This window comes from Mastomys coucha, unplaced genomic scaffold (assembly GCF_008632895.1).
Source record: "Mastomys coucha isolate ucsf_1 unplaced genomic scaffold, UCSF_Mcou_1 pScaffold22, whole genome shotgun sequence".
Classification (NCBI taxonomy): Eukaryota; Metazoa; Chordata; class Mammalia; order Rodentia; family Muridae; genus Mastomys; species Mastomys coucha.
The window spans coordinates 154,655,861-154,669,203 of NW_022196905.1; the positions used below are offsets into that span (position 1 = coordinate 154,655,861).

The 13,343-nt window shown below is 49.1% G+C and overlaps 1 protein-coding gene across 1 annotated transcript in view; it reads left to right on the forward strand.

Moving 5' to 3' along the window:
• Positions 1-13,343, forward strand: part of Col4a2 (collagen type IV alpha 2 chain) — a 143,484-nt gene that overhangs the window by 78,033 nt on the left and 52,108 nt on the right. Inside the window, exon 5 of the mRNA XM_031339026.1 lies at positions 13,029-13,163. Coding sequence (XP_031194886.1) covers positions 13,029-13,163 — 135 coding nt within the window. The remainder of the gene's footprint in view (positions 1-13,028; positions 13,164-13,343) is intronic.

The following is a 13,343-nucleotide window of genomic DNA, read 5'->3' on the forward strand; positions in this document are numbered from 1 at the left end:
GCTGAAAACTGCTCAAGAGGGAAAACATTTCTTAAATCGTCTTGTTTCCCAAGAAGGAGGCACAGCCCTTGGGGCTTCCAATGCCTCCTAACAGAAAACATCTGCTGAACTTCCGGAATTCTCCTCAGGCCTTGAGCACACACCCACGCGTTTCCAGCTCTTTCCTAACCATGAAGTTGGCTTCAACAGACTTTGGTTTCATGGCCAACACTTCCATCCAGTTGTTCCGTTCACCCTTTACTCCAGCTCTGTTTCATGGGCTGATTCCATGGTGGGTATAAGCTCTCTGTTGTGGGACAGAGAGAGGCAGCTTCTTCATAGAGCCTGTCTACCGTGACACTCATGGTGTTAGCACTGACCGCTCAGGGGAGTCACGCCAGCTTGAGATGGTCTGATCCACGTATTTTAAAATGAGTAAGAACATAATCAAGCAACAAGGAGCATCTAGGTCCCACAGGAACTCCAGAAAGGGGTTCATTCGCTCTGTGGGCCCAGGGAGCCTGCCCTGAGGGATTTCTGGGACAGCAGGGTTTTTGTTTATAGGTCTGCCTGCCCAGGGGAATGAAGTGCTTTTGTTCAGCTTCTTCGAAGTTCTTCTTTATTTAGAAAGTCCTCTCTGCGTTCAGTGGTCCTCGCAGATGGCTCTGGATGTTTTCCTCAACTCTTCTTATATTCTGAAGGGCTGTTGATCCGGAGCAGCATTTCCCAACCTGTTATTTGTGATCCCTTTGTGGAGGCCACAGCACAGATGTCCTGCATATCAGATATGTGCATGATGGTTCAGAACAGTAGCACACTTACATGAGGAGCTGCATTAAAGGGTCGCAGCATTAGGAAGGCTGGGAACCCCTGCTCTCCGGGGTCTTGAAAACCCTATCTCTGGGACTGAATCACTGTTCTAGTCTATGCGGCCACAAGACCAAACGCCTCAGACTAGAGAACTTGAGGCCATAGCTTGAGCATTGGAGAGAAGCAGTTGAGGGCACTTGCTATTCTGAGGGCCTTCTGAAACTCCAGCTCCACAGAATCCAGTGCCCTCCTCTGGCCTCCACGGGCAGTACACACATGGTACTCACACTCACGCAGCCCACACCCAAACACCACAGATTCAGTGTTGAGGGAGGAGTCACTGCTTCACAGGCAGGGCCTGGCTCCTGTGTCCTCTCACAGGCAGGGTAGTCCACTCACCCATTCATGGGGTCCACCTGTATCCTCCACAGATCCTGAGAGCAAACCCTTCAATGCCAGTGTGGAGGGTATTCACTTCAGCATGTGGGCTTTGGGGATCTGCACATGCTCAGAGCGGTTTCTGTCCAGGTGACACAGCTGGATTTAAGGTGCTTCCGTTTGCTGTTTGGCCTTTGATGTTATCACTCCTGGGTCAGTTCAGTTCTTCTGATACAAAGTCAAATGGCAGAATATGCGACCAGAGGAGCTGGGCTGGGGCCTGAGGGACAATAGCATTTAAGGAGACCAAGGAGAAATCCCTGCATGAAAACTAAGAGAGAAGAGACAGGAGAGGTCCGTGGGGGGCATGAGCCACCATCCCCAGCTCACTGGGGTCTTTTGAAAGAAAAGGGTGCCACCCACCTGCCATTCTTACACTGAGAGGAACTGGCAGTGTCCACTGGGCGCTGTCCTGTCTGTTGCTCTGTGCGAAGGTACATTGACAAACAGCCAGCGACAGCCAGGGCTCTTCACAGCAGGAGACGGTCCTGTGGTTAATCGCTGTGTTAGGAAGACTCCAGCCAGCCCACAGTGCTCACAGTTCTGCCTTCCAGATTCTTGCCTGACTTGTCAGATCCAGAGCAGTGCTACTGTTTTGCATGAAAAAAAAAATTAATATTTGGATCACAGGAATTGTTGCCAAACTGAGCGGCTAGTACATTTCTATGACAGCATAAGCCATATTCCCCGGTGTAGACCAGATAGTGGATTATTATTCATAACCCTACATCTCTGAGTTGAAGAGGCCTGAGCTCCCCCTAGATATGCTGAAAGCTTTCTATGGAGTCATGGCTAAGTGTGGCCCTCAGCGTTCACTGAGGAAGGACCCCGCAGTGCTGGAGCTGTTCTTCAAGATCAGCATACCGCCTGGTCTTAAAAAGGTTACAGGCTGAGAATGCACCAGCAAATTAGGAGTCACAGTTAGAAACTATTCCATGTCTAGACACCTCCCCCAAACCCAGGCAAAACCCAGGCCACCCAGTTGCTTTCAAAGGGGAGTGTGTACAACTGGGAATGGGTTTCTACAATAACAGTACTTTAATAAGAAACTTAAATTGGGTTATTTGTGATTTACAAATAAGTCAGCTGCTTTCCCTCTGGCACCACTGGCATCAACTTTTTAAACTTATAACTGTGTATACACAAGATGGGGTAGGAGTGTGCCACAGCATGCTCGCTCACGGACATCATAGGCAACTTTGTGGAGTAAGTTTTCTCCTTCCATTCTTGTACGAGGTTGAACTCAGTCCGATAGGCTTGCTTGTCACACATCAGCCTTGCCTGTCACAGCCATGTCACCATCTCACCAGCCCAAAGTCTGCTTTTACTAGAATGCCTACATTATGTCTTCTCTCCCTCTTTTTTTCTCATGCTTAGATATTTTTATACCTTTTAAGTGTAAGACACATATAACAGTTCACCTGTGTGTGCACACATGTGCTTAGATAAGTAGGTACATGGATCAATGATAAAGATAGATATGATGGATACGTGGCAGAGATTGACAGAGGATGGAGAGGGGTGTGGCTCCAATGGAAGATAGACAGGTGTTATATAGACATTTCTCCAGACTCCCGTTATGAGCAGCTGACTGCTCAGTTGTCTTGCTTGCTAGAAGATGAATGAGGACTGGTCTTTCATGCTTGCCTAGCCCCCAGGAGGCTGGTGGGCTTTTCTGCATGTATGTCGGGGAAGGAAAGCTCTCGGACTAATCCTGCAAGAGGCCTCTGGTGTCCTGAAAGTTCACCCCAGTGGTCATGCTGGGGGTGACGACAGAGCAGTTACAAGGGGATGCTTGTCAAATATCTAGCCAAGTTGCCTTTGCAACCACAAAAGCTCCACCCCCAAGCATTCTGTGGCCCAAGCACTGCACTAAACCCCTCAAGATGCAAAATGGGCGCAGAAGAGATTTCATAGGGAAGCATATGGAGGAGCTAAGAAACTAGGAGCAGATCAAAGAGGATGTATCCCATCATCAGTGTAGAGAAGAAACAAGGAGTGGCCTTTTCAGGAAGAAAGAAGTGTTCACAACATCAGGGCATCGTTTGAACCATCGAAATACTCAAGGAGCACCATGGGTTCCGTAGTGGCCAGACGGGCGGCACAAGTTTAAGTTAAGTGTAACACAGGAGTCCCCTTGACTTCTAGAGTGACCAGGTGAAGGTAGCAAAGGGGACACCAAGGAGTTGTCAGGGCGAAGCAAAGAAGAAACTAGCTAACAGGTTATTACAAGGACTGAAGCAGGAGGTGATAGGACCCGGAGGAGAGGACAAGAGAGAAGGACAGACTGAGGAAGCACAGGACAGCAGCTACAGTGAACCATGCTGGGTCCTTGGATTTAAGCCAAGCACTAGCAGTGTCTCTACTTGTCCAGAATTGGACTCCAGGGATTGTCTTGGGAGAAAGAAAGGGTTATTGCAGGACATGATGCCGGAGGGAATTTAGACATTCTGCGGTTAGGATCTGTGGATGCTTGGGCAGAGTCCAGGAGAGAGGAGGAACGTGGAAAATGGGGTGAGGTGTCCTACCAGGGCTTCTGACAAGAACTGAGTTTGCCTAACTCCAGAGTTACCTCTGATGGCCCGGAGCCAGCACCCAGGAGAAAAGCCCATTTAAGGAGGAGGACTATGGGACTGGGTAAGAGCCTTCAGTTTGAGGACATGTGCCTCCTTGATAGGAGAGTTTGTTTCAAGGAACAACAAGAGCCAGCTCTCCCTGGCTCAAGTTATGGATGGGAGAGAGGAAGTGGTTTTGGAAGGTGTCTAGGTCACATCTGAATGAGGAGCCTGTGAGCTCCACAGAGGCTCACAGTCACAGCTGGCCATGCGACTTCAGAGGAGTCATGGGTCAGTCCACTGCTCTCCATACTTCTGCCATCTTAGCTTTCCTGTGGGCATGCCCAGCATGCCAGCATACCAACCTAGCCAAGCTGGCCTCACTGGACCATCCTTGGGAATCAGGATGATGCTGCCTAGGTATGAATGGCTGTCCTCGTGCACATAGGCTCCTGCCCCATTGCACAGCAAGTTAAGACACAGCAGGGAAGCCCAAGGGCATGGAGCTGAGGACAGGCACACACGTGCATGTGCGCTCACACATATCATGAATATGTAAGCTCTTGTAGAAATAGTCTCTTTAAGAGGCTTAAGTCATTTATGAAGGACATCCCAAATGCCAAAGACAACCAACTTCTGCAATGAAAATCTTGCTTGGAGTCCATAGTGTAACATCTCCCTGGCTGCTCACTAAGGGAGTCCCATCTTGATCACCTGGGAGATTACTGACCTTTACAAAGTTCAGAAGAATAAACTGTGTGTTCAGTGTCTACTGCCATTTCATTGAAGAAATTTGCTATTTAAGGCCAAGTTATCACATCCATGTGATAACTCCAGTTCCAGGGGGTCAGACACCTCCTTCTGGTCTCAGGAACACCACACTCTTAAGTGGTGAACAGACATACATATAAGCAAAACACCAAAAGAATAAAATAATAAAGAGTTTAAATGTCATTAAAGGAAAGGATTGGTGGAGAACCAGAGATGGCTCAGCAGTTAACATTAGCTATTCTTGCATGGGGATCTAGATTCTTCCATTCCCAGAATCCATGTGGCTGCTCACAACAGTCCATAACTCCAATTCTGAGGGATTCACCAGTCTCTGGAGATCTTCTTGAGCACAAATGCATATGTATACATTCGTACATGCAGACAGATAAAACACTCGTACATATAAAATAAAAGTAAATAAATAAAGTGTTTAGAAAGTAAAATGTTGTCAGTGTGGCTCAGTCAATAAAGTGCCCAGCATTCAGACCCCCAGTCCAATCCCCAGTTCTTCCTGTGATGTCAGGAATATCAGTTCAGTCATCTACAGCTACAGGCTGAGTTTGAGGCTATCCTGAGCTACACAAAACACTGTCTCCAAGGAAGAAGGGAGGGGAATTGTCATCATTCTGAGGATATGCCTCCTGAGTCATTCTCTGGATTGCAGAAGGATGTCACTGGGTCTTGGGTCTCCCATCTGCATAACTGAGCCATGCACTAGCTTCCCACAGACTTAGATGGGAGGTTGAGCTCCTGTGGTCTGTTTCATTCGGGATATGTGTTCAGTGACATCAGAAGTCATCCTAGATGAGAATCAGGGAGAAGTAGGGCAGAGACACCAGAGTCATTTACAGGACCATAGTTGGCTGTGAGCTCATCCTCTTAGTCACTGTCCAGAAGGCAGGTGTGGCCTGAGGACAGCAACAATGTCATAGACTGGTTCTGAGGAGAGGAGTACCCCAAGGACCACCTCAAGGACTGGCAGGTCTTACCTTTTGGGGGACTCCCCCAAAAGAACATATCCTTTAAAGGTGCAAGGAAGAAAGGCTGTGTGTGATGTTGTGTAGATGGTCTGCCTTTGACCTTTCCAGAATCAAACATCAAGGTTAGGGCTGGAGTGTAGCCCAGTGGCAAAGTACTTGCTTAACATATACAAGGATGTGGGTTCTGTCTCCAGCAAGGGGTAGGACTGGGGCTGCGAATGTGGCTCAATTGGTAGAGTGTTTGCCTAGCATGCACAAGGCCCTGTGTTGGGTTCCCAGCACTACAGAAACTTGGCATGGGTCTCACACTTGTGATCCCAGGGGGTGGGGATGGGGGTAGTAGATGCTGGAGGATCAAAAGCCAAGGCATTCTTGGCTATGTAGCAAGTTTGAGGCCAGCCTGAGCTAGAAACCCTCTCTGAAAAAAATAAAAGCAAATCAAATAAACAAACAAAGCCCTTCAGAGGCTACATGGGTATGAGAAAAGAGAGATAGAGAATGTCAGAGCTTAGGCCCTTTAGGGCTGAGGTCAATACCTCGGGCAGGTGAGGTGAGGTCTCTCAGCAGGAGGTGTTCTCAAGCATTTCTTTCCAAATGCCATTCATGTACCTTATCCTGGCTCCTCCACCTCCCAGCATGGAGTTCTGGCCATTCAAAGACCACAGCATTCCCCTCCCTGCCTTCTCAGATAGGTCATGGTGGTCAAGTGGCATGAGCAGTCATCACCGATGTCTCAGCCTCCCACACACCCTTTCCACCCCGTCCACTGTCTGTGGCCCATCTCCTAGCTTCACCCGTCCACTGTCTGTGGTCCATCTCCTAGCCTCTCGGTCTCAGTTAGAATTCACTTTTATACCCTTTTATCTTGTCCCTAAGCCTTACTGCTACCAGCTCTGCTCTGTTCTGCTCTTCTTCCCTGTCCTGCCTTGCCTGGTTTCACACCTAAGTCCCTCTGCAGTGAGCATGCCCCAGGCTAACAGTGGTTTCCAGAACCACATGGCCATCTCCCATGTCAGCTCACTCCCCTGGAATATACAAAGTTGGTTGACCACACCCCCACCTCAGTTCCCCCCAGAGAATGAGCATAGGGACCATCTGTGTCCTGAGTTTTACAGGAATTAAAATCTAAAGTGTTAACAAAGGTGGAAATGGCTCTAAGCAAAGATCCAGGACTGTTAGGTATTCCCCTGACACAGTCCCAGGGAGGAACTCAATCTAATGTCACTTGAAGTCACTGCTGTGTGTGCCACCAGAGTAGGCATGGGAGCAGACTCCCAGTGACAATATTTGGCATACTTTCCTTTAACAAGACTAAAGGAAGGATTATGAGTTATTGACTTAATTACTCTAAGGGAAGTGAGGTGTGATAGCCCCTTGGGCTAACTGGAATTAGGCAATCACAGTTTTCCTTGGGATTATCCCCAAGGGAGGTTAGCAAATGAGGGACTTGCCCTCTGTCCCCTAGAGCTGAGTCATGTGACCCTGTAGAGCCTCAAAGTCTTCAAGTCAGAGGGCAGATTTCCTAACTTGCCTGGAGGCTGAGAATGACTGCCACCTGGTGTTGATTACTGGAACTGCACAATCACCCCCTGGCCCTGTTCCTTCCACTAGGAATGTTGATTTCGTTTCAAAATTTCAAAACTGAGATATTCAGTAAACATTAAAAAAAAATCTTTCCTTTTTAGACTTTTGTAGACTTGTACACACCCCTTTTCCTCTACAACTTTTGACCCCCACCACCTCCCAACCATAGTAGTCCCACCAAGGTCCTACCCATTGCTAAGTATGCTCAGCTCAGTCATGCTTAAAGCAGCTAGGTTCAGACATTACCGGCCTGAGCCTTCTGGAGGAGTAGCACTGGCATTCCAGAGCCTGCCTCACCCGCGCCTCGGCTGCCCACAATATTTCATTATCTAATCAGATGCTGAGCGGGGTCCGGTACACAGGCCTCCTTCCATGAGTCTGGGTGGTCTCCTTGATGACTTCATCACGAGGACCGGGGCAGCATTCCGTCTGCTGTGTAGACAGATAAGCCAAGCCATCCATGGAGCCAACAATCAGCAGCTCCCCAGGGCCGGCGCAGAGCTAAGGAAAGGCTTTCCTGAATGGTTCGAGGGAGCTGCAGAACTGAATGGGGCTGGGACAGAGAGGGGCAAAGCCTTCGCTGAAGGGCAGTGCCCCCTCCGTTGGACCTCAGAAACTCTGATGTTACTATAAGTCGTCTTCAAAGGGGTTCAGGCTGAGGATGTAGCTCAGTGGCGAAGCTCTTAACCTCACACACGCTGGACTCTGGGCTCAAGCCTCAAAAACCACAGAAACAGGGGAAAGTGTTGTAAAAATAGAACTGGGGGTGAACCGGGAGAACCAGGAGTGGGACGGTGGAGATAACGGCAGTTCGTGAACAGCCAGCCACTCAGCAGATGGTTTGTGGAGCGAGAGGTGAGAGTCAGATGCTGGGAACTGCTTAGGAGAGAAGTTTAAGGGCCACCATTGTAGGTTCACAAGTGCCGGGGGTCAGCAGAAGATTTAAGGAGCATGCCAAAGAGCCCCTCATCTAGTTCAGGCCAGGCTTGGCTAGTTTAGAGCCTTTTTATTTCCAACAGTATTAGAGGATCAGACTTTTCAATCTTCTCCACTATTTTGTTTTGTGATGTTTTGTGTGGGTGCACATGTGCACCCACACGCACATGTCTAAGAAATCTTCTACAATCCTGAAGTCTCAATGTTTTCTTCTGGCCATTCTGTAGGTGCTGGTTTGAGTTTGTCTTTATTATTTCTGTCTCTCTCATTTGCGTCTGTTCCACTTCAAATGGATGTTCCTGAGTTCAGTCCTGGGAGGAAAGCGGAAAGTTTGCTGCGTTGTGTGTAGGGTCTATTATTTACTTACTTACTTACTTACTTACTTGTGGGAGAGGGCTCGCCTGTGCCAGGGCATTTGTGCATGTGTGTGGAGGTCAGAGGACAACTTCTGGGAGTCAATTCTGCCCTTCCCCCATGTGGATCCCAGGTGCAGAACTCAGGTCACCCGTCTTGAGAGCAAGCACCTGTGCCAGCCAATACCTGTGCCAGCTGAGCCATCTCACCAAGCCAGATGTTATTTGCTTTTTAACTACAATCGGTTAAATCATTTTTGAAAAGTAGCTCTAAGTTTCTCATGTTAAATACTGTTAGGTTGATACTCTTCAGTTCCTCCTGCAGGTGACATAACACATTCACACACGTGAACCGGTCATCCTCATGAACAGTAGACAGTCTAAATCCTGGGATACAGACTAAGTCTCCCAGATCCTTAGAGAGCCCTTTCTGCCATCATGGACATCTCCTGTATTTTTTTTTCCAATGTGTGCCATCAGCTTGCAGAAATTCACTAGGACTTAGGAATTCCCCAGGATCATCAAAAGTCTTGGTCTACTGCCCTCAGAGGAAGGGAGGGCTGGGAAGGGTAGGAGGGCCTATGGCTGGTGCCCATGAAAGGTGAGACAGGAAGAGTCAGTTTAGGAGGGAGAGGGGATTTCCTACCATTCATCCTTTGCGTCACAGGGAGTCTATTCTGCTCTACCCGGAAAGGCTGCAGCCAGATCGAACATCCTGGTGTGCACAGAGACCGGTTCTGTCCTTGGGGGTGGGCACTTGGGCTTATCTGGCCTTTGTCCAAAATGTCCAGTTGCATTGTAGCTCTGCATGCACACATTCTGGTGACACTTTGCCCCCTTTCCAGATATAAACTTTTCCAAATTCAGGAGCATTCTCAGAGGCCTGGGATTCTAAGCACACTTCTTACTTAGCAATAGAACTTAATAACATTGGCTTTGAGTTTGGCCGTGCCATCCACCAAAAATGACTTGTGACCAGGTACACACCAGTCCTAACTCCAGAAAGGGAAGGATGGGGTGTTGAGCGAACAAATCCTTGTCCCATTTATTCTGTTTTAGAGGGACATTTAATTAAAGTTAATGTTTAGCTGACATAATGGGGGGGGGTTGTGTTTGTTTTTGGCTGTGCTTGACTCAATAAGTCAGACCATTCTCTGAGCTCGAACTTAGCCCTAAAGAAATGTTTCTTATTTAAAAGATAACCCTCTTCTTCCTTAAGGGCCATGTGGAGAGAAGTGGAGTGGGGGATATAGTGTTATTCCAACAGCAATGCACACAAGAACCTCTAGGAATTGTGGGAAATACAGATCCAGAGTTCCGGAGCCATGCCTGGGACAATGAACTTCTAGTGAATTCGGCATGAAGTTAGAGTGACCTCAACCAGGGAAACACAGGACAGAACTAGGTCATCCAGGAGCCAGGCAGGCAACCCTCAACACTGGGCTTTTCCGAGCCCAGTTTTGGCTCCTCCCCACTGGTGTTCAGCACTTCTCCACACCACAACCGTGAGAACAACAGGATTGCTGCTTCTGGCAGGCCACCTCCTGGAGGTGCACAGTGGAGTGACACAGTGTTCATTGTCCCACTCCCTAGGAGGCCCACCCCTGTGGATAGAATGGGACAGGAGTAGAGGGTACACACACAGTCTTATAGATCCTTTGAAAAGTGTCCGCAGGTTCGTAACACATATTCTGTGTCCCAGCAGTATGGATGGAATGAGAGTGTGAGAGGAAGGAGATTTTCAAGGGCATAGCAGGGATTTGAAGAGCATTGTGGATTTGGGAGCTTGGGGGTTGACATGTAGGCATGTGGAGTGGGCACCTTCTCTCAGGACAGCTTTATTTTTAACCTCTGTACACAAGGAAAGAAAGAGATGGAAATCAGTGTTCTGAGCCGGACCTTTCCACAGAGGATGGCAGTGGCTGATTAGCACAAAGGGAAACCCGCCTCACCTGCGAGTGCAGCTGCACCTCGCACTCCACAGAGCACTTCCCCACCGGGCAGGACATCCTGGGGAAAGCCCCAGCCTGCCTGCCGATCCAAACATACCTCCCAGGAGCACACTGAGGCTGTGTGCAAATACCCAGTTATCCCACGAGGCAGGGTTCAGCTAGCAACGGGAGCTCTGGCCCCAGAGGTCAGGGGCCAGCCCACATTCTCCCCACCCTGAAGAAGCACAGCCTGGGTGCTGTGGAATGTTCCAGTCCATCACCACTCGGGAGGAACTGTTCCGAATTGACAAGATTGGCTAGAGCCACTAAAGAAGAAAAAAGTATTAGTTAGCTATAGTGAAGCGAAATTGTAGCATTTCTGGTAGGGCTGTCAACTGGTACACCCACTGAGGGAAAAGTTTGGTCAGAAACTTAAATGTGTAATTGTCATGAGATCCACTGAGTCCTGGGGATTAGTACCAAAAGCCTTCAGGAGGAACTCAGTCAGGTGTTTGATACACATGCTGGCAGCAAGACTATTAAATCATTACACAAGTGGGCCAGTGGGATGGCTCAGCAAGAGAAGACGATTGAACTGCAACCAAGAGACCTGAGTTTGATGCTCCAGAACCCACATAAAGGTAGAAGGGAGAACTAGCCCCACTAAGTGCTCTGACCTCCAGATGTGTGCTATGGCAGACATGCCCAGGCACACATATACATATGTGTAAATAAACAACCAAAAGACAGAGACACTCAAATATGCCCACTGGCAGATGAAAGGACAGGTATATCCATACAGTGGAATAATATTCGGCTATGAACATGTGGGCCTGGTCTATGCCATAACGTAAATGAGCCCCCAAAACATTACGCGGAGTGAAAGAAGCCAGACTCGAAAGGTTGCACGCATCATGTGATTTCGTTTCTGCTGATTTATAGAAGATGGAACCAAAGAGACAGAGGCCAATGGGTGATGGGGTTGCCAGAGGCTGGGGAAGAAGAATGGAGGGGTCTGGGTACTTGCTGGGTCTGGATTTCCCTCTAAGGCCATGGGAGTATTTTGGATCTAGATAAAGGTGAGGATTGCACAAACCTGTGAGTTCCAGGACCACATTGGGTTGTGCAAGGAGAGATGGCAGGAAGCTCCAGAGGAGACTAGAGTTCACTCCTAACTTAGACGCCTGCCCTATGCAAGAAGTACAGGTTAAAGGTCTGCTGACAGAGGAGAAAAATGAGCTCATGGGGTCGATAGGGTTTGAACGTGAGGGATGAGGACTGTCTCACGTGCCGGTCCTGTGGTAGCCAGGAACTGCCTTCCTCAGCTCTAGAATGATTATCCCACTGACAGACTTGCAGGCTGTAAGCAATGAAGATGCCACTGTGAGGAGTGTCCCATTCTCAGAGGAGTCACGGTAAACATTGGCAGGGGGTGGCCTCCACATGGCAAATCCCAGGAAAGCTAGATCCTACAGCCACAAACTAAAACAAGACAAACACACAGAACCAGAAGGCGCCCGTAGAGGTCGGAGCCAAAACGCGTTCTCTTCCCAAACACGCAATCAGCAACCACACCACAGAGCTTCAGAGACAGGGTGAGCTGTGTAGCCCTGTGTCCACTCCACAATGCCACTATCCTCGTGGGAAACCACACGGTGGGACCAGCCTTGCGTTCGTAATGGCCTTCGACGAGGCTAAGATGCATTGACTCCACCCCTGCTCACCATGCTCAGCCTGCCCCGCCCTGGCTGGGCATTTGCTAGTGTGGCAAGGCTGGAGAAGATGGAACCCAGACACCTTTGCAAACTCTCCTTGGGTTGAGGAGGTGCCTGAGCCCTCGGGTAGGTCTCTGAATCTCCCCATCAGTCTCTGCCTTCAGTGAGTGGGACTCTTCCACCCACAGGCCTGTGGCTCCTACAAGAACCAGTGGAGGAGGGATACAAACAACTTTGATCAAGGTCTTCCTGCCTTGGATGGGCACCTCTGTGCCATCCACCCTGTCCCTCACCCTCCATGAAACTTGTTCTCTCACTAAAATAGTATGAGACCCTGAAGGTGACCCTTCAGCACTCAGTAAAGACTACATGTGGGCAATGGAGGAAAAAAATCAGAAACAAAGGTAGAAGCCTCCTGTTAGCTCCAGGGCAGCATGGGACTTGGAAATGAGACAGCAAATAGGTCCTGACAGCTCCAGAGATGTCCTATAGGTGAGACCCCTTGGTATCTTTTTATTATTTGTTATTTCATAAGCTCATCCCCGTTGGAGCATGTTTTTGTACCTTCTGTTTAAGGGTGAGTGATATTCCATTGTATGGATACTCGATGTTTTGTATAGCACCTGTCTGCATTCTAATAGGGAAATCACTGGAGGCATTTTACACTGAAGAGACTTTTAGAAGCCAAGCACGCTGACACTGTCAACTGCGCCATGACGTTTGGTCACTCACCACCAACCTCACGTGTCACACACTCTCATTTTCACACTGAAGCATTTTTTCCCTTGAGCTCTCTGATGTCTTTCCCTAGCCAGCAGCAATCCCTTTGTGGTGGCCCTGGTAGAAGATGGTCATTCACATAACGTTCTGAGGATACTAGACTGTGGAGAATGGGAAGAGCCATTTGGAAAATGACTGTGACTGAGAATGTGTGCCTGTCTTCCTCCATGATCCTGAAGATACGTTGTTCCCACAGGGTCAGCCTGGGGCAGTGGGCCCCCAGGGGTACAATGGCCCCCCAGGGTTGCAAGGATTCCCAGGACTACAGGGTCGCAAAGGAGACAAGGGCGAACGGGGAATTCCTGGACCTACTGGACCAAAAGGAGATGTGGTACGGGTCCTGGCTGGGGTCCTCTGCTGTGGGTGGGCACTGGAGATCCTGGCTGAGGTCCTCTGCTGTGGGTGGGCACTGGAGTCATGGCTGGGATCCTCTGCTGTGGGTTGGCACTGGAGTCATGGCTGGGGTCCTCTGCTGTGGGTAGGCACTGGAGTCATGGCTGGGGTCCTCTGC